Genomic DNA, 22,525 nt, shown 5'->3' with positions numbered 1-22,525 from the left:
TGCCCCTGTGAAATGGGATGTAGATACTAAATTCTGCTGCGATTACCATAATGTGGTTAACCAAATTGCCACACTTTGGTCATAAAAATATTATTTTGCAATACAATAAATACTTTGGAACTGCAACTTCCGCAATTTGAGTTTAATTTGTAATAACTACTTACATGTAATAAATGTTTTCCAGATAAATTGTGTAGTCTCATCTACCTTATCTACATCATGCATATGTACCAGTAATAATATAAGTCGATAAACATTGCGTACATGGATTCAATTCATATGTAAAAATGTAAATATTCAACCTCGGAGGAAAATTCATACAAAAATGTATAATTGTATATACATAAATCCTTACCCAACTTCCTCCATGGTATGTATGTATGTACATAGTTATTGACGTAAACCACTAAACAAGAAGTTGATATTATGAACACTTTCAACCTTTAAAAATTTCATGATCCAACCAAACTAAAAGTTTAATCGATATTGAACTTATAAGTAACTCAATAAAAGTAAAACTAACAAAAATATTTATGAATCAAACTTGTAATTGAAATTTTGGACTCAAGCTAAATTTGTTCAAATGCTTGTCAATTTACATAGATTGTAATTAAATTTATTTCCACAATTCATAAACAACGTACATGCAAAGCTTGTAACGACTGAGAATACGCATACATTAATCTCAACGATTACTTGTACCTTGATGACTAATAAGATAAATACGTACATGTACATATGTATAGATAGTGTCGTTGTACGAAAAATTTGCACAACGGTTGGATAAACTTTAGACAATTTTGGGTTCTTTTGCCAACTTTAGATTAATTCTACGAAATGGTTGTGCAAATTTTACCCAATTGTTGTGTCATTCTCATTTTAAATCCATTTATGTACTTAAAATAAGTATGTAATTTTAGCACAACTTTTATTTAGAGTGCCAGAAAGGTTGCACTAACCCCGATAAGGGACATTTTATATTTTGGACAGGTTAGGATAAGTTTTTTCTGTTACTTAGTACAATTTACACGTATGAACCTAGGTACCTACATACATAGGTACATATGAACGGCGCGTGTGGGTTTTTTATTGTGAGTTTGATGCATAAAGTAGACCTTAAATAACGAAACTACTAAAACATGTATACATACATGAAACCACATTAATAAAAGCACTTAATTACTCTCCTTACGCAAACCTTCAAGAAACTATTGGATACTTTGTTGCAAATAAATTGTAAAATTTTCGCAATCAAAACGTAAATTTTATAACGAATTTCGATCAAAAAGACAACACAAGCTCCAGAACAGGCAATTCCGCGAATTATGAACACCGTTAAAATTGCGCCACCCAATCCAACCGGTGGTTCTATCTTAGCCTGTCTCACAGGCTTCCGAAATAAACGTCTCCGATACATTTCCTCTTCTCGTAATCGCCGAAATATTCCGGACTCAACCACGTCATTGAAATATTTCGGTACCTTGGAAAATCCCGAATAATAGAAGCACCAACCTGAAGGCATCGTCTCCAGGATTTCTTTCCCCCGGTAAAATTTTCTAGTGGGATAATGCCTCTCCAGAAATTGAAATTCTGTAGCAATTAGATCTGATTTTGAAATGAACACCGACTTTCTGCATTCCACCAACTCACTTTCCACACTCGTTCGCAACTGGGCTAACGTCTGGTTTTTGTTCGAATATTGGAAACCTTTAGGATAATGGGAGTGTCTTGGATCAAATAAATTAAATATGCTAAGGATCTTTTCATCAACAGAATTTGACCGCCAAGCGACAACCAATCTATCTCTTAGAGTGTGGTGCAAGTATACCAAAAATTCAGGATGCCTAGGATACCCTGAAACATACCCCTGAGGTAAAGAAATCAAATCGAAGCACTTGTTTGATGGAATTGGGTTACTAAATTGATGAATAGGCAATGAATGCCCTAACATGAGGTATACGTAGTTAAGCTCTAACTTCTCTAAGTGTAGCATGTAATACGCAACTCGGTCATAACCATATTTTGAAATTCTATTTTTCACTGCCGTATAATTGGTGTGTCTTATTCGTTGTGCTGAATAGCTTTGGATGAATTTGGATATATCACTAGCACCCATTCTTCCACACAAGAGGTGTTTAAATAGAGAAGGTCGTGTGGCTTTTAGAGGTGAATTAAGTTCTGATATCATTATTCCATTATAGCAATTTGTGAGAATCACAGACATAATACACCAAGAACCAAGAGCTAGGCGTAAGTACAAATTGCCTCTTGCTATCCAAGGCAGGTGACCATCTTCAAACATTGTAGCAAGGAGAAAGAGCCACGGGACGAACGAAATTTTTTTCCAATAGACGTAGCCAGTTGTAATTAGAGTAATCAAGGTTAGTGTTGTAACCAGTGTCACCCATAACGATGGCTTAAATGGCGTAATGAACAAATCGAAAGTAATATAGTGCTCTCTATAACACGTTAAATATTGATAGCCTACATTTTCAGTGATTACAAACGTAATTTCACGAGAAAACAAGGTTGGTGAGGATGTGGTGGCGACTAATATTGGAAACAACTCTGAACATATATTGACCATACCAAGTGTTTCGTTTGCCGCCAGGAATATGTCGTTGATAATTTTTTCGACATGAGAACTAATACGGTCAGAGATAATGGAAGTTTTCATTTTTTCTTCATTAGCACTGCCCCCTAAAACAGATGATCTTTTTTCTAGATTCAATTGGCACCAGGATGGCGGAACCGTGGAAATAATTTGAATATCATTAAAAAAGGTAATAGTATCGGATTTTTTTTCCAAACAGATCAAGTTTTCGTTCAAGGAGGAATAGTTTGACATCATTTTTTCCCACTTAATAGTAGACCACGCGCACATTTGAAATTCATTTTCATTCGCAACAAATAAGACGGTAATTCTAAAATAGGATTTCGCAAAAAAATAAACTCGGGCAATTCGATGTCGGTTAGTTTCTGTAGTAACAAAAGTAATTACAACGCGATTACCTCGTACATGAATTCTCTCGTGGTTGTCCGCATAAAACAAGTGCCCAGTACTCATCTGTTCAATCCAGTCACCTAACTCCAACTGTGTTTCAATGACGTTTTCACTTATTCCATATTTTGATATAAATATTGCAAATTTGCAGTGTGAAAGCACTCGTGATTTGAATATGTCGATCTGCAGGGATTCCTCACGAATCCAGTAAAATCGTGACATGTAGATGATTTTTGCCGGGACGTTGATATTGAACCAATCAACTTTTTCGTCTGGTCCATCATGGAGAACTTGAACGTCGCAAGTTCCCAATTTGTTTAGCAGGGTGCGAAATACCGAAAGAGATCCATTACTTGATTGACATTTTATAAAACAAAATAGTATAATTGCAACAAATTGCACATGCTTTTCCATGTTAATTTGTAATTGGAATACGATCCTGCTATGGGGCAAGAGAAGCAGCAGTAAAAGAACTTTAGTGCGAAGTAATGGTTATTTCAAAGTAGCATACATCACATTTCACGAAAAAATACTATATGAATCCCGACGCAAGCCAAGAATTTGCAGAGCCTTTAGTGGTGTCTATTTGTAATAAATACGGTATATATATGTATGTTGTTGCTTAGCACTGATCTTTATTTCGGCTTTCAGAACTAAATCAAGTTTTTAATGATCGATTAAAAGTTATTTATGAAATCATTTAAGTTCATTACCAAGGAAAATATTGAACAGAAGGGGCACTTAAATAAGTACTAATAGTTGCAATTATACTTTAGAATTGCTGATGGTCTAGGCGAAATCGGATCAAGGATAAATTCTAGCCAATGACCATACATGGAATGGCACAGACATTATTATGTATCTCCCTATCTTGGCACATTATATCTGCATTTGTCAAGCTATTTTGAGGATTCGTTAGTTTTTATTACATACATCGCCCTAGACAAAATGTAACCGATTTTCAGGAGATTGTTTAGTATGAACGTTGAGGATGGATAAAATTGCGCAAACCGACCCGTTGTAGTTCTTGCTCGATGGGATTGATGGACAGTCCCCGTATGGGAATTCCAATTAGTTTACTGAAAAAATGAGTAATGTCCGGCAATATTATTTTACGGCCAGGTAATTAGTTTGCGGTTCTTATTTTAGAAGGAAATCGAAACATAATTAATCATAAGCTTGATATCCAAGAGTGTATGTATTTTGAATATAAAATGTTCATGAAAATCGAAAAGCTTATTATGCGAATGGTCATACATAATTTATTACTCCCATCACACACGTATGTACGTATGTACTTACATGAATTACTTGTTTCTAATTTAGGTAGCAATTATAAGCCTCAATATTTGATAACTCAATATGTACATACATATGCATACCGTAGATACTCAATTGTAAAGACTAATTTAGCGAAACAAATCGAATTTAAACTTCATAGTTAAGTACATACATACATTTTTCTGATCGCTGACGAGTTCTTTATGTAGTTCCGCGTAAACGAATGATGGCATGATCTGCTGAAGGACTATTTAAATTAATACTTTTGGTGACAAGGCATGTATGTACATATGTATGCTCGCTGACGAGTTTATTAACATTAATAATACAGAGGTGAACCGATTATAACCAATGTGTATTCAATTTATGTATGTACGACCAAATTAGTTAAAAGTTAAATTTATAGTAGCGTACTTACATAGCTTTAGTTATAATTTACTTTGTTTATTTCATAATTAAGAGACTGAAGTTTGTAACTCTTAAAAATGCTTATAAGAGATGGTCTCTAGGCAAGCTTTCTTTTTCCGACAGTAGAGTTTCCTCGAATTTATCCATGCCGAAGCTTGACCCTATTGTGCACAGGACTGAGGAGTCCTGAGTCCCGTAAGCGGGCCCTCACATATCGCACTTACAAATTATGGAATGCCCTCCCAAAAACCTGGACATTCAAAGACATGACCTACTCAACTTTATGTGACTCTGTTAAAGATTATATTTTAAGCCTTCGTGAAACAGTGTAAAAGCAACTGTCTTTATTATTTAGTTTATAGTTATAGGAACATTGTATTAGTATCTATATTCAAATTTTATTCGAAATTGTCGCTTGGTGTCCAGGGCTGAAAACCAGCTGACGCTCGTACGACACCATTAATAAAAACTTCAATTAATCAATCAATAAATCAATCAATAATTGTATTCGATATCTTATTATGAAGTCAAATGCGGATATACATACATAATTAATCAATTTCAAGAAGCAAACATATGCATGTGTGCCCACATATGTATGTACATACATATGTATGTACGTTGTACACATTATTATGTAAAATTTGATGTTGCATACATAATACAAATATTTGGGAACAATAAATATGCATGACGCTGAAATTTTGATACGAACGACCTCTGACTACTAGGGCAGTTATTGTTACCATGGCGGTAGATTAAAATAATACGAAAATATGTAGACAGTAGTACATATGCCTGGAAATGAACTTGTTGCCGCATATTTTAGAGGGCAAGCTGGATTACGGGCATAATAATGAAAGTTTAACGAGTTTCTTATAAATAAAATTGTAGTCTTACAAGGCGGTAGCCCGTTACATAAATGTAATTACATTTATTAGTAAGAGAACCACTGTAAATGAATGCAAATTTTTGAAAATAAAAACGTAGGTACATATTACACAATATCTGGAAATAGCTAAAAATTCGTTGCAAATTTAGACCGTCCAGAAATGACAGGGATAAGTGCAGATTGTCCATAATTCGTTGCTATCCCTTTGGTTACGCCGCCAATCTCCTTGCCGACTATTTTCATACTCATTAAACAATTCCACTCATCCTTGGCGGAATCCCTTTGCAAAATAAAGTTTAAGTATTGTGATGTTTCATCATAGGGAAAACCAGACCTTGACCTTAGCCAAGTCATAATTGTTTGCAGCCTCTCCCTTTCTCCATCGCTTTCTATAGGAACCCTCGTTTTCAGTTTTGTGACATGATCATACTCAATTTTATCGTCAACATTAGTGTCAAACCTATCGAATGCAATCCAAAGTAGGCCACTAGTTTTATGCTCTATAATCGCAGACAACTCTTCCGAATTCATTACTCGTGTTGGTCCTCCAAAAAACAGTAGCTTCTCAACTTTCAATGCTCTTGGATAGTTTAGCAAAAACTCTGGGCAAAACGTGCAATTTAAAAATGACAAATTTACACATTTTATCTCCGCCAATTTAACAATTGTCATCCCACCGAGAAGGATATTGTCCAGATTTCGTGGAATCAAAGCCATATCGAGATCTTGCACGTGGTCTCGATGTGCCTCATAGTACAAATTTTTCAAACTTGGGAAATTTCGAGCGACCAAATTTTCAAATTTGATAGAACCCACGTGATGGATGTAGAGTGAAGTTAGATGAGTGGGTAACAATACTTCAGAAATGTGACAATTGCGAAAAACTAGAGATTTTACGTCGGTGTAAGCTCGGTCAAAAGTTGGTCTGCCCCCTCCACATTTTGAAGCGTAACCTCTCCCATAGCATTGTTAACGATGAAATTCATCTCCGAGTTAAGCGAAACTACTATGTCGAGCCTGCGCGAATATAAATTCTTATACCCATTTTTGCAAAAGAAAAGAATATCCTTCAACTTTTCTTCAGTGAGACGATTGATTATCGAAGGACCAGCCCTAGTTTCGAAATAACTATAACTTTTAAGACAGGGAAGATCCGTCTTTATCTGGGTGGCCGCTGTCCACACGACATTTTCCAAAATAAGGAATTCCAACCGTTTGCAGCCAAGAAATTGTAGCGCAATGTTTCCAAGAGTGGAGTTTTTTATGACGATTTCTTTCACCTTTTTATCCAATAGTCTCGCCGGGCTGGGAAATCGGACATGTTCGTGGACCGGTTTACCCTGATTTGCTTCATCCCCATCGAAATAGTACTGATCTGAAGTTTCACGCTTTAATTTAGTATCGCCAACCTCATAACCAGGCACAGATTGGGATGGCGCAAGATAAATAAAATCCACGGCTGGTGGGTCACTCGCAAAGTCTGGATTGAAAACATCCTTAATTTGATAATGATCAACGTTTGGAGCAAGTTTGGCTACATTGTAGGGAAATTTATCTCCAGGGAGTGGATTAAAATTCCTGGAAAATTCTAAATCCGAACATGCCGTGGGAATTTTGCACCTGTTAAACACCGGTATAATCGTTGCGTCAACAAACTCTTGAATTTGTGCAGTACAGCTCGTATCAAAATTACATAAGACTAATTTCTCCAATTGCCCCATTTTGCTGAAAGTCTCTAACCAGTCGAAATTTGGTCGGTGGCCCACCTCGCAATAGATGAAGGACAACCTCGTAACGGTGAAGTATTTAAGAAGCATTTCGGGAAACCCGGGGTAAAATTGAGATTCGCCGAATCCTAAGTATTCTAAGGATGTCATTGCCCCCTCCCAATTTCCCGGTGGGGGTAATACCTTCACATAAGATAGTTCGACTCGCTTTAATCTCCTCGGAAAGTAGATAAGTTCAAAACCCGTTCTCCCACTCTGGTTCGCCTTGATAGCTTCACCTTCATACCTCAACTCCTCCAAATTAACGAACCCCTCGAACAGTTTGCCTTTTCTGAAACTGTTCACGCTGGTATTGATTAGAACGAGTCTCCTCAAAAAATTCCTACTCAACCCATCCAGCGCGTATTGTTGTGGTTGCAACGTCACGTTGAGCAGCTTGGCATCCTTGAGGTTATTCCACTCGCCCGGAAGTACTCTCTCGTTGATGTGATTAATGCTCACATTTTCGAATGGGATCTTCTCCAAAACAGAGATGAAGCCAGATGTGGCGACCCCATTAACGTAGAAGCTGCCCTCGTTCGGGTTGATCTTAACTATTGCGTCCGTCCCAAACTTTACGTCAATATGCATTTCATTAGTCCACAATTGGCTTATGTGGAACGGCCAAGGGAGAAAGAACATGACGTTTTTGAACTCGAAATATCTAAGGGAGTTATAATTTGTCAAACTGTTTTGGTAGTTGAGCTGATGAAAAGTGAACGATTTTAGGTTTGGGTGTGGATTCAGGGATGGGTTGGTATACCAATCAATTGAATCGCCGGGAGCAGGGGTAAGACCGGGCGTGAATATGGCGACACCTGACGCCCGGTTTTCGATGAGTAGTTCCAAAAACTGCAAATTCGCGAAGGGTCGTATCAAGTCGGGGATTGAGGAGGGGTTGAATTGGATAAAGTTTAATGAAACCCGTGTCACGAGGAAGGGTTTCTTTTGAAAAATGGAGAAACGGGGTAGTACTTCTTTCCAGGTGAGGAATTGTGACGGGCTGCCGGATATGCATAGTTCGTTCGGGGTGTCTAGATAACCTGGGAGGGGATGTAGAACGTTTGGATAAGAGACTAGAGTTTCGAGCAAGGTAGAGGCTGATGGCCGGGATGCAGGATCAGGCGAGGTCATTAGAGCTGGTAATAAGGCTTCCTGGGTTTAAGTCAGGTATAATATGAAACAGAGGTCGACGCCGCCGATCTCACGCCGCCGCGCCGCCGATCTCACGCCGCCGCGCCGCCATACGCCGATGCATGTTACGCGCCGCCGCCGCCGATAAATTTGATTTCCTATTCCCTTAACATTGCGACGCCGCGCCGCGCCGCCGACGCCGCCGAAAAATCACCAAAAACTGGCGCCGCCGCCGCCGAAAATTTGTCGGCGTCGACCTCTGATATGAAACCCAACAATATATATATGTACATAATCATGCAACGAAAATTTTTATGTGTACCTGGAAACTTAGTAGATTAGGAAATTCGACTTGGAACTTGACCGGATTCAACGGGTAGTTTTCAGGTGCCATGAGATACCTCCAAAATATTTCATTACTTTCGTCAGCCGTACTACACGCATAAATCTCCGTCATTATGACGGAGATTTATGATGCTATAAATTGATTCTCGACCCCCCCCCCTTCCCCCCTTAACATGGCGTACATAGGGGTGATCCATAAATTATGTCACGCTGAAGATGGGGGGGGGAGGGGTTCGAAGCATCCGTGACAAAGTGTGACGTATGGGGAGGGGGGTTCGGCCGATCCGTGACATAACGTTTTCCAGGCCTAACTTAATGCAAACTTTTTTTAATTCTTCGACTACGACCAAACTACAGTTTAGCAATTATTTAGAAATACACATATGTCATGTCCACCCGAATATCAAACCTTTGATCCAAAGCATATATTCAACCAAGATTTCAACAAAGTTTCAGATTTTGAGATTTTAAACCACGTTTCTAAATTTTGTTCCAGCCTTCAAATAATTTGCACAATATCCAATTGTTTGTAAATTTAAAAAAAATTAAAATTAAGAAAATTCATGATGCCATAAGGTTTGCATAATTTCAAAAATTCATTCAACAATTAAGAACATTACAAAATCTCCAACAATTTGCACAATTTAAAAAATTCCTCCGAAAGAACTCTATTTTTCATAGTTTCAACAAAGTAAACTGATTGAAGACAACTTTCTGCATGATTCAAAAATGTTAACAATTAAAAAAATGTATCGCAACAACATATAAGAAAACTGAAAAATTTGGTTAATTTTTTTTCAACTTTAAAAACTAAGAACAATAAAAAATGGACAGGAATTGTGGAAAAGGTTGTTCTTTTAAAAATCTATCACGCTATGACTTTTCACTCCATCAAGGGTGTGATATGAGTACAAGTTGAGGTAAGAATTGTTCTTATCCTATAAAATTACACGGGTTTCACTCAGTTATCTCGAAATATTTCGCTTCAACCGCTATTTGCACTACGTCTTCTATGACAAAGGCGTGGCTTCACGAAATTCGGCAAAATTAAGTTAATTTGTGCGAAATCCAGGTGACACAGTATATAAGATTCCTTTGTGAGTCCTGATATTACCCAATATTTACTACGCGTCCCTCTTTTATACGAACATATCTATGTACCTTATTCTTGCTATCGGAAAAAATCAGTTTTTCAGGCGTGACGTTACAAGAGGGGGGAGGGGTCACGACTAGCGTGACAAGGGCGTGACAACAGGGGTGGCGGGGGGGGGGGTCCTAAAAAGGGCTTTTTTGCGTGACATAATTTATGGATCTCCCCTGGCACGATATCATTTAGGCTTAAACCCCCTCCCCCCTTTAAGCGTTACGTAATTTAAGAACAGCCCCTAAGTGAGGTCTTTATTGAAAATATTGATTTTTTTACTGTTTGAATATAAAACTTTTTACACGAAAGCATTGAGCTTTATAACAACGACGTAAGATTTGCTTGGCACATAAGCTTTAGATTTACATATATACTCCTGTTTTTTTTAACCATACGATCCTCGACGTCATCACTCTCATTACTAATAGTATTAGCATTGCAGTGGTGACGTCGAGGGTCGTATGGTAAATAAACGGACTGTATGTACATTTATTTTATATATCATTTCCGTTGGAGGCAAAACGTGTCCGCCAAATGTTGGGCCCTGTGTACTGTACCTGTACCATCGCGGGTAAAAATTTGTCCCCAAAATATTTCGAATGTGTTAATAACTTTATTAGTACCATTTCAGGGGCTGCATATCCGTCAGTGCCGACCTGACTGGTCAATTCGTCCTCAACTCCGGGTATTACAGCTAGGCCAAAATCACATATTTTCACTTCCGTCGTATTACCCGTGCTTATCGACCGGAGCAGGACATTCTCTGGTTTTAGGTCCCTGTGCATTATCTTTCTCTTGTGCAGTTAAGACAACCCTTTCGAAATCTCAAACATTATTTTCACCCCGTCTCGCTTATTCCGCCAGGTCGGGGAGTTCATCCAATAGCGGAGCGAGTTTCGGTCGGCATACTCCATTTGGAGGAAAAGTTGAGATGGCGATTTGGAGGAGATGTTCGTATAACGAAAATCGGACGGTGGATTTTCCGTCCAAAAATCAAAAATTTTTATTACGTTGGGGTGATCTACATGGTGTAAAGAAATTATCTGACCAGGCAAGGTACACTCTGAAAACTGGTGTAGTTTTGACATAAACACAACTTCTTAACAAAAGCTTTTCTAGTATGTCATATATTAGTATCTGAGTGTCGTCTGGACGATTTTTGCATGTCGTGAAATTTTCTTCTGAGATTTTCTAGCAAATTTTTCGAATCAATTTTGGAAATATTGTTTTAAGTGTTAATAAAATGTCGTGTTAGAAAAGTTCAATCGCCTGGAATTAATTCGTCGAACGCGTTGCTTTAGAGCTTAGACCATAAACTTTGAATTCAGTTTGTGTCCCGGTCGTTTCCAAGCCACACCCCCTTCCCCACGATGATAAACTATCGTTGACCAAAAAGTCAATTTGTAACATTTGAATGGTGCGCTGGTGCTCCACCCTGTCGAAATGAAATTATTTTGGAATTTGAAAAAAGTAGCTTAGTCCACATAGTATCGAAGTGCAATGACAAGATTGGGTCACGGCAAAACTGTCCGCTCACATTTTGCCAGCAAAAGTAACGTCTAGGTCTGTCGCGCCTCGAGACCAGAGCCAAATACAAACCACTAATAGTAGCCAATTTTGTGAAAGCTTCTTCGCGGGAACGTGGTTTCTCGACAAATTTAGGTACCTCATATAGTGAGGATTCGTCACGGGAGACCATTCATTCAGGTCTTCTGCGTGTGCAAAATATCTCTGCCTTTTGCACTGGTAGTCGAATAGCCATTTTTCTTGAGAAAGTTGCCAAATTTAACTCAGATGTTGAAATTTGTTGTCTGAAAAAGGGTTTTTTGGGACTTGTACAAGCTATTTGATCATATTCCGTGGGATTTGTATAATTGTAAATAATGGAACAGCATTTTTAGTCCTAAATCATTCAAATCGGTCTGTGAGATTTGGGGATGCTTCACACTTTATTGTCGAACTACAAGATTTTCGGCAGATTGTTTTTAAAATCGTCTTCTAAATTATGGAAGAGGGTGTGGGTGGTCGTCTGAGATGAATCGCTTGGCCTGCTGACTTCAGGTTTCTCCAGAACTTGTAGATCTTTCGGTAAAATTAAAATTTGTGGCTTGCATTCTAATTCATCCAAACGTAGGGTTATTTTTATAATTATTTCCACAAATGAAGATAAACGTCTGGGGGACATTGTCAGAAAGAATTAGGTCCGAGAACGTAACGATAAGAAAGTTTAAGCAACTTTTGAACGATTTTTTGGGGTGGTCAGATAATTTCTATACACCATGTAATTTTGACAAGATTTCCGCTTCTCGGCTCGCTTTCTCGATATTTTGTGGGCTAAAATTATTCCACCCTTAAAAATTGCCTACGTCTTTTGAAAGGTAAATGTACTCACAACTATAGAGTAAGTAAAATATGCTAAATCCAGAATAATTTTCACTCTTTAAAGTTAACATTACACTGGATGTATGTAGTACAGTTTACTTAATTTAGGATTCTATACATACCTTTCAAATGGATAACATTATTTTTAAGGGTGTATGTACAACTATTGAAACGTTTCATAAAATTAAGAGCATTAAATCTGTCTTACTTGCAGGCCACAACTTTAACGGCGGTTGTTATCTCGGAGACGAAATCAAATTGGGGATTTATCCTGGCCAATACTTCCAAAAGTGGATTTTTCAATTTCGTCGTCTCAACAATTTTAGGGCGTACTTTAAATATTGTACCGAATGCACCCGCATCTGAAGTAAAACAGGAGTCTACAATTTCAAAATTGTCCTCAAATCTTGAAACAAATTTTTCCTGGGTGTGCATTTTTATAAAAATTGAATGATTTAATTAAATTGGTCGTTATGAAAAGAAAATATTGGTTAAAGGTAGGTTTGATTGAGTAATAAATTTGATTGTACATAAATGGAATGTCAGATGGATGGCTAGTGATTATCAGTATCGAGGCTACAATCTACTTATCTTAGCACCTGACTTATCTCTACAACTCTGCCAATTTTTTGGCTTATTGGGAGTATCCAGTCATTCGCATACATAATTACACATGTATAGCAAATAAGGCATGTCCAGGTTAAGTTAGACATTTTGATTTCAAAGTATACTGCGCAATTAGTGGAGATTGTTGTTGTACTATATTTTTTTTGAAACGCAATTTCGAGGGCAACCCGCAGGTGTAAAACATTTTGCTTAAATGACAAAATTAAATAGAAATCGGGGTCAGAGTGAAAACATCGAGAATTAGGTTTGTCACCACTATGAAATCGTCGCCCACGCCAATCATCCACGCCACAGGGCGTGGATAACTGTCTAACTTTCCGTGGGACACAGTATATGTACATATGTCTGTACATATAGGTATATCGTAATTTACCCAACGAATTGTATTTTTAATCATGCCATTGGAGCACGGCTCGAGCAAACGTAAATATGTAAATGCCCACAATGAATGAGGATTCTGCAATATAATAGTTGTGGAAAAGTGATTTTGGTGACCGTAGACGCTACATACCACATACTGTCGAATTTTTATAGCCGGTCACCTCATTTGCATATTTTGACGCATTGACGAGAGACATAGAGTTTATTCAACACGGAAAGCCCGTATCGCCGAAAATGGACATAGTGAGATTTGTGCAAATGAGGTGACACGCCTAAATGCGAGGATAGTACTTTATTTGCACGTTAGTGAATAATGAACACCTTAACTAAGGATTAGCGGAAACCAAGCGACTGATCTTTATTCTACAAGTTGAATGTTGTTTTTGTACAAAACATGCACAATTTTGCATATTGTTTACTAATTAATGCATACATACATATATGTATGAAACGTAAAATAATAACTTCATCAGACACTTTTAAAAATTCTCCGTAAATATGTGAGTAAAACTCTTGGTTACGTTCGGTTGGGTAACAAATAATTGAGACCAGAATAACATCCTCTAAAATATACATGGTTGATGATAAGATATTTTGTCGTTCAATTAAATATACACAAATACTAATTTAGTTAAGAGAATGGCCTACTTATTTCGTTCTGCACAATTAAAACGGCCGATCAGGCAATTTAGGGCGTGTGTGCATAAAGGATGTGATCTAAATATTTCAGTGTATGTAAACCTGAAGGCAAACAGATGGAGGTTGAATCATCCCACATGCAAGGTCCCTAACTTGTAGCGCATACTGTAATCTGTATATATTTATATGCAAATAAGCGGGTAATTTATTGCAATTAATTACTTGTCCGCAACCTAACATACTCAAGGCTGGTTTTCGATATAAATATGTAAGTATTAATTTAATACGAACATGATGAAAGTCTCTTTATTCACAAGAACACATTGCACACATAAATTCATGCATGCGGGTAGATTATGATTAATAACAATTTCTACTGACCTGCAGATGCGCGTAGTTGCTTAATTAATTAGGAGCTTAATTGCTTAATTGGAGTACGAAAGCTCTTTCTAAATTAATCCGGGTTTTTGGGACAATATTGAGGAATTGAAATTGATACCCATCAATTGCGACGCAGTCGGACAACATCTAGTTCCGCTAATAAATTGTAAGCCTATTTAGCTCCGCGAAAATGTTAACAACTATATTCAAACCTTTTCTGATCCATCACCTCAGAATTTGTAAACTATCAAAGTGCACGTTGGCTCGATGGGAGCCAAATTTGGAACTCCTCGTGCCACACCGTTGCACCAAGTGGGGCCTCCTCTATCAGAAAATTCAGCTAGTGGCAGGACTCCTTTACACGGTCGGGATCACATTGAAAATTTCCCTAGGACAGGATTCCGTCGCAGAGAAGTCGCAAGGGCTCGTCTTCCTCATGGCGCTCCTCGTCACGATTTTGGCCCGGTGGTACTGGCCAATCGATGGGGTGCTGAGCGAACCATGCCGAATGCTGAATGCGTTCTTCAAGTTCGAAAACATGTTGATCAGAGGTAATCCGGCAGACCATGATTTAATGTTTGACGTTTGATCAAAAGTGTGAGATGTTTAATTAGAATGGCTCGAATTTAGAGCTTTCTGAGGTTGATAGTTTACTTCAGTTTTGGAACTACATGTTTTCATTAATAGACTAGTCTCAAAGTAATAGAAATAAATAGAGCATTTTAGAATTTTTTGAAATTGTGATAACATACGAAAACCTGTACACGATTTGTAACTCGGAATAGGCCATATTTGTACAAGACTTGTTACCATTTGTAACTCTATTTGAATAAGCCAAATTTGAATTATTTTATTTTATTTCCTAATTTGTTAATTAATCTAAGTCTACATTGTAGACTTAATTAAGGCTCTGCTACCAAATTGAAGTTTACGAGTTGCATAAAACGAATAATTGTTTTCCTATAAAAATATTGTAGAGAACCGCTCCCGTCAGCCCGGTGCCAGGGATCGATGCATGCTAGCATTTATGAACTTGCTAGAAACGACGGTCGTCCTGATTCCGTTAATCGTGGTGGCAATTCAGCTCCACAATCCTTGCGCTCTCCCATTCCTTGGAAGCATTTCGCCCTACTGCGATAAATGGGTTTGGAACCCTCCACCCTGGTGGGTCCATGTCTTAATGATGAGCGCAGAATTTTGGATATGGCTCCACTACGTGTACGAAGGCTCGTTCTACATCATTTATGCCTTTATGGTAGCCATAGTGTGCATGTTGGACTACTTGGAGTATTTCGAAAAGTAAGGGAAACAACTTTAATGTACAAGTAGGGAATTCAGAACCGGACCCTTTTCTGAAAACCGGTTTTCGGTTTTTCCGGTTTTCCACCCACCAAAACCGGTGAAAAACCGGTTTTTCACCGTTTTTCCAAAACAATATTTTGTGCACTATAGGGGTAGAAAAATTAAATATGTGGGTATCGTAGGTTTAACAGCCCTAACCGTAAGAACAATGGCTTAACGGAAAGATGCACGAAAAACGTCAAACTAATTAAAGAATTTACCTTCTCTAATTCTTTGAGGAGATAAATATGCTAACTTAATGGATTATTTGTTAACGTAATATGAAGATGCCAATTAATTCTAAATATGTAACCGAAGCCTAGTTTTATTCTAAAAATTATAGGAAAGCACTATCCAGTTCGATATGTAATCCAGAAGAAAATGCTAGATTCGTAGGAAATGAGATAAAAAAAGAGACCAGTGTATCAACTTTAAGATTTTACCCATTTGCAAGGTTGAATATTTTTAGCGAATGCCTACACGAGCAACCTTACTGTAACATTTGCATTGGATTTCGACCGGAGAAATTTTTGTCTATTCATGGACAAGATAAGCATTTTCTTAAATGCACAAGTCGGACAGCACATAAATACATACATATTGACACATGTATGACTTTTCAAAATACGCATTCTTACAATTTTCAGCCAAAACTTAAAGCTGTTAAAATGCTATAACTTCAGGTTTTTGCACGGGGTTCTAGGTTAGAACCACATTCGAAATTTATTAGAAAATATAATTTACGCAAATAGAAATTTGAAGTTCCGAATATTAATTTATGAATGAAGCACGGAAGAGGTTACAAAGTGGTTATCACAGTGGGATACGAACCCACGACCACGGCCGAATAATTTATGTAGTTTTTCAAATTCATTGCTTTTAATTTTGTTGATTATTTTTGCAACTTTTTAAATTGTGTTAATCCAAAAAAATAGCAAAATTCTGTTAAAAATTATCCAATGGTTTTGCAAAATAATTACAGGCCTTCATTTTAAGCATGAACGTTATTTATTTTGTTTAAATAGCTTCAAAATTAGAAAAATGATAGCGTTTAAAAATTTTAAATTTTGGCGAAAATCCGGTTTTCAGATTTGCCAAAACCGGTTTTCGGTTTCACCGAAAACCAGTTTTTCTCCGGTTTTTCCGGTTTTGAAAAACCGGTGTTGAATCCCCTATGTACAAGGTGGCACAAAACATTTGGTTTTCCATACGTTTTCCTACGATTTCCATTATTTAGCAATAGAATAAATTCGCAATGGTGATGTAAAATTTCATAGAATGTATACTAACTAGTTTCTGGTAATTTAAAGTCACTTAACTCAAAGTTTGGTTAAACCGACATTAGTACCATCACGTTAAGAATGATTGGAAAATATTAAAATAATATCTTGAAAGTACATAGGTTAATTTTAAAATACCTTTAGTACGATTATGAAGTTACATGATATGACAAATAATGGAAATCACAGAACAATGACTGGAACAACTCGTTACAAAATCGTAACGGACTGGCCACCGAGTGTACCGCGCGTTCAGTTGACCGCTTACTCTTAACGGTATGAAAAGTTGTCCACGAATTCTACTTTTTTACCACTGGGTCAGAATTCCGTTCCTATAGAGAGTTCCTATACGGTCTTATAGAGAATTTGAATTTTTGTGAACAACGTTGTTACCAAGAGTTGACCAAAATTGTTACCAGAAGTTGGTACACTCGGTGACCCTACATATCCGAACATTGCTTGGAGTGCATAGTTTTTAAGCTACATATTTAACTTTCCTGGATAGAATGGTACAGGAGATGCTGAAACTTGGAGAGGATCCCACAACGGAAATCCACATCAGCAAAGTCCTCCATTCATACCGATGCCTTCGCCTTGTGGAGAAGACGCTGAACCACGCACTGAAGGGACAACTCGTGCCGGCCATGATCGGCGGGGTGCCACAAATTCAGGTTTTCTCCATGTTTGTGTGCATCAAGTTGTATTCCCAAATCCCGATGCCGGGTTTCCTAATATTCCCTCTCCTCCTGGTGGACGCCACTGTAACTAATTTGGTCATCGAGACACTGGCGGCGAAAGTGAATACGAATTCAACTATAATATTGTCCGACTTGAATTGTGGGTTGAGCAACAGTTTTCGGAGGAAGGCTTCTATTCGGAAGGAACTGGCATCCTGCACCGCCGTAAAGATACAATTCGGGCAAAACTTTGTGGGCAAAGGAACACCGTTGGTGATTGAGAATTTCTGCTTTAATCAAACCGTGTCCCTGCTTTTGATGAATGGTAGAAGTGGTGGATAAATGGGATAAAAAATAACTACGTGTGTATTTAAATAGATGAAGGTAAGCATTAGTTTTGGTTAAATAAAGTCGTTATCCTCATGTATATATAATACAGCTTTATTATATTTCTAGATATTTAATTAAATTTGTTGCAAGTCTACATTTAATGGGTGGATGCATACGCGTCGCAAATTGTCTCGAGTATTATGCTATTTTGTCAATGAAAATACAAAAAATGATGCATGCTGTATTATAAATCTAATCACTACATATTAGTTCATTTTTTCGTGTTTGGCATAAAATAAGGCGTACATAATTATATAAATCTTTACCATAATCCGCCATGGCATGTAATTAAATATTGACAACTAGGCGAGAAATTGAACTCATGAATACTTCCAACTAGGGAGTAGCGGAAATGCAACCCGTTACTGGCCGTTACCCGATCCGTTACCCACAGTCCATGCCGGTACCGGCTAGCCGTTATGAGGATCAAGTTATACAGATAAACTAATCAACTCCAAAATAAAACCGATTTAATTAATTATGTATGTGCTCTATTGCGTAGATACATACTTAATAAATTGATGCTTTCGTTGGTAAACGACCTCATGAGCTGCTATATCTATGTGAGCTGAGTTACGACCAAAATTAAATAAAAACTGAACTATCCATACCCGTAGATAAACCCGACCCGTTACCCGTGGCAACCCAACTTTCAACCCTACTTTAAAAATTTCATAATCTAACCAAACAAAACGTTCAATGGCGATTGAATTTGCAAACAGGTAACCCTATAATAAGTACAACTAAAAAATATTTATGAATTAAACTGGTTGCTTTTCGTCCATTTACATAGAATATGATTAAGTTTCTTCCAATACTTATCTATTTACATATTTACTATGATCGTAATTAAGTCTATTTTCACAATTGAGGAACAAAGGATAAAACACATAATGCGTGACAATAGGCATAAATATAACATTAATTTCTACGATATAAGGCCTCACCCACACATGCGTTTTTTGTTGCGTGAGGCGGCACTTTTTTGACGCTGATGCCGGTTTCCACATCACACAGATCAAAAAATGCAAAATCGTTCACATTTGAGAAGTTTTTCTGCATAATTAATTTGATTCCACAGAATATATATTCCAGCAGAAGAATCGCTCTTATTTATATGTCATGGTTAAAACTTTGATTAATAACTGACGTCGTCGTTGGGTCGAATATTTTCAGAATTAAAATCAAGCTTCCTCAATCAAGTCATCTCTACGACCAAGACAGGTTGAACGATTCCTATGTAATACATATTAAGAGGGGAAGGGGGGTCTAGAAATTCGCGAGTTTTGAGTGACATAATTTATGTCCCCCAAATACAGAATTTTATAGTTATGAACTTATGACCCACCGTATCTGCGTTGAAACCTACTAAAAAATTTTCAAATTTTTTTTCCATATAAATTGTACACAACTAATTATGTCAACTCAAATTCTCCTCAACTTTACACATTTAGTGTATGCACATATTTATGACCTGAAGGATTTACACTCATTTACATACATATTACTATCCTCATGGCACCACTTCATAAACATTTATCTCTTTGTCGATAGGTAGAGTGAAGATTACGATAACGCCCAGCCTGATAACAAACGCATTCTCCTCCTGCAGCCCAGCCTAGTCGAACTGGTCGATCATGTGCTAAACTTGCCAAAGTTTTACATCTGGAATACAAACTCAGGAGGTTGAAATTCTTCAGCGCCTTAAAGGTTATCAAATTTTATTTCAACTTTGCTAACTCATAAATCAGTGTTTCAAATTAATTTTGCAGGATGTTTCCTCTCTCGCGGAAAGCCAAGCTCGGACTTATTGGCGGGATTTTAGTGGGAACAACGCTAGGAGGACAATCTTGGGCGATGGTGTTTGGTTTAGTCGGGGTGGCAGGTGGTCCAGTTGGTGTCGCACTTTGTATGATCTTTAAGTTCTTCTGGGACCTGTTCGAATTAGGAGGATAGGACCAGGATCCGCTACATAATCCTAACATAGCAATAAATAATTTATTCATGTTGATTCTGATTGATTAAAACTTTTCAGGACGCTTAATTTACAACTAGTATTATCCTACCTTGAGCTTCTCAAGTGTAATTAAAAACTGATCAAGTACTGTGAAGGTGTCTTTTTTATTAGAAGAAAATCATGCAAAAATGTCGGACCCTAACATATTTATGCAAGTACAAATATTTAAATATTATAGCATTGACCTTACATGGAAATAATATAACATGCGAATGGTAAATAATTGCGCTGGCACTTGTGAACTTTTTGTCGTGTACGTGCATATGGGCTAAAAGCATTATCATTTCTATCTGGAATTACTTTGTCAATGAACAAACGATGAACTAATGTATACAGATACAGGTATGTTTAAATGTATAATCCACACTCAAAATAAAGGTGTATAAAATTTACCCAGGGCAGAAATTTTGTTTAATTGTTGTCATCCTCCATTTTACGCAACGTTTGGGTAAATGTTACACAACTTTGTTTAGAGCGAGTAGGTAAATGCATGCATATATCAAATCGTTTCATACATTATGTATGTACTATAGCCAAGAAATACTCATATGTGTTTGTGTTACGTCTTAGGGGACATGTATTAAATTCTGATTTTGCGTGAACAAATAAATCCTCATTATTATTAAATACATTAGTCATTGTTGACCAGAATGCATATTTGTACATATGTAAATATGTATTTGTCACTACCATGATTCCACCAGCATGGTCGTAGTCAGCATTACGGTTTAGTAATGTTGTGGTAGTGAAATATTTCCAACGCAGAAATGAAGTATCCCCAGTAGGAACTTATTACCAAATCAATACCAGGATGTATGTGACCCTACTGGATAGTTACTTAGCAGTGCAAATATCCACGTATGTATGCACGTACATATTCAATAAGAATTTGCTGTAGTGAAAGCATATCTTTAATGGTATAGCGACATACATATGAGTACAAATGTACATATTTGCATATGCACATATGCATTAAGACATGGCTGATTTATTATCCCGTCAGTGTCATCTCTACATGAGCCAACGCTTATGAACGTGTTTATCTCCTTCTGCAAAAAAAGCCGAACGCAAAATTTTAGCTCATGAGTTCACACTAATTCCAGCAAACGAAACGGAGGAAATATTACATCATGACTACTGCTGGTACTTGTAATGTCATAAAAATCCTTATGATGACAACCAAGTATGTATGTACATAAGTATTGCAGATACAGATAAGAAACGGGTCTGCTTAAACTCACCAAATACGTATTAATTGTCACTTCATTCCATCACTTTACGTTTAGCTGACGAGGGAACCTCTTATAGTGCCCGGAGCTCCCAGCATAACCACTATGTGCATTCGACGTCTTCCAATTTTACAAAAGTATACTTAAACCAAATTTTCTCTAAAATTAGCATGGTAAGTGTGTGACAGTTTTTTAAATTTAGGATAAATTTTTGCTGCAAAAATTTCTGGTATTAATTCGTACACACTAAGAAATCTGGTATAGTCATGCAAGTATTGATGTCTTGGTATTAAGGTTCTTACCGTTTGGTATTAAAATTATGCCAGCTCCTAAAAATTTGTTACCGAGCTATCACTACACGGCATTATCAGAGTATTGAAAAGTAGTACCCTGTAATAATAACGGGTATTAAAGTTTTGTCATTTGAGTAGCTAATTTTTTACGGATCGGTATAATTTTAAAACCAAACTGCAGCAACTTTCACACCGATTAATCTATTCTTGCGTGACTAAACCAGATTCCTAAGTACCTCTGAATACCGCTTGGTATTATTTTAATACTGGCTTTCTAAGAATCCATTTTATTATGTAGGCTTCTCAACGCACAGCTAAACTTCTCGTCCTTCTCTGTCTCATCTGTCGCGGTGGCGTAGTCAATGCTGGTGGGTGTGCCTCAACTCCGTCCGTTTTGGCCAAATCGGCCGCGGCTGGGGGTGTGGCGGGGTTTTCTACGGCCGCGCTGGGTGCCAAGGTGATGGCGGTGGGGGCGTCCACCGCCGGAAAAGGGTTGGCAATGAAGGCTGTAATGTGGATGGGGGGCAGCGCGATGGCGTCCGGAGTGGGCGCCAGCATCGCAGCGGCCGCCGGACCCGTGGGGGCCGTTGTGGGGCTGGGATATTTTGCTTGGTCGTATTATGCGTGTGAAAATTTGCAAAATTCTGTCGGCCCAGGAGTCAATAATCACGTCCAGTGTGGCCCTTGTACGAATAATTGTCACTGTAAATAATAATTATATATGTAATGCAATAAAATAAAATATTACCCGAATCAAACTAGTTTGTCTACTTTACTTTAATTCGTATTTTTTGGCTTTAGTAACTTGTACATACATTGTACATACGTAATGTACATACAGATGTATGTGTTCAGCCTCATGAAAATTATTAATCTTTGTGGGAAGAAAGCTGTTGGACACAGTGTACGTAATT

At 37.5% G+C, this 22,525-nt stretch overlaps 1 protein-coding gene and 1 long non-coding RNA gene across 2 annotated transcripts; both read left to right on the top strand.

Annotated features, from left to right (window-relative positions):
- The first annotated feature begins 19,655 nt into the window (after nucleotides 1-19,655).
- Nucleotides 19,656-20,312, top strand: LOC110861653. Its single transcript, XR_002549078.2, has 2 exons — nucleotides 19,656-19,782; nucleotides 19,845-20,312. It is a non-coding gene; the product is annotated as an uncharacterized LOC110861653 (long non-coding RNA).
- Nucleotides 20,313-21,344: 1,032 nt separating this feature from the next.
- LOC110861652 lies at nucleotides 21,345-22,386 on the top strand. Its single transcript, XM_022110781.2, has 2 exons — nucleotides 21,345-21,491; nucleotides 21,910-22,386. Exons 1-2 carry the CDS (start codon nucleotides 21,489-21,491, stop codon nucleotides 22,321-22,323), a joined length of 417 nt encoding a protein of 138 aa, XP_021966473.1. The 5' UTR covers nucleotides 21,345-21,488; the 3' UTR covers nucleotides 22,324-22,386.
- Nucleotides 22,387-22,525: the final 139 nt, after the last annotated feature.

Source organism: Folsomia candida, unplaced genomic scaffold (genome assembly GCF_002217175.1).
Source record: "Folsomia candida strain VU population unplaced genomic scaffold, ASM221717v1 Fcan01_Sc043, whole genome shotgun sequence".
Classification (NCBI taxonomy): domain Eukaryota; kingdom Metazoa; phylum Arthropoda; class Collembola; order Entomobryomorpha; family Isotomidae; genus Folsomia; species Folsomia candida.
Note: the sequence above shows the minus strand (reverse complement) of the source record. Positions and strands in the feature narration are given on the sequence as shown.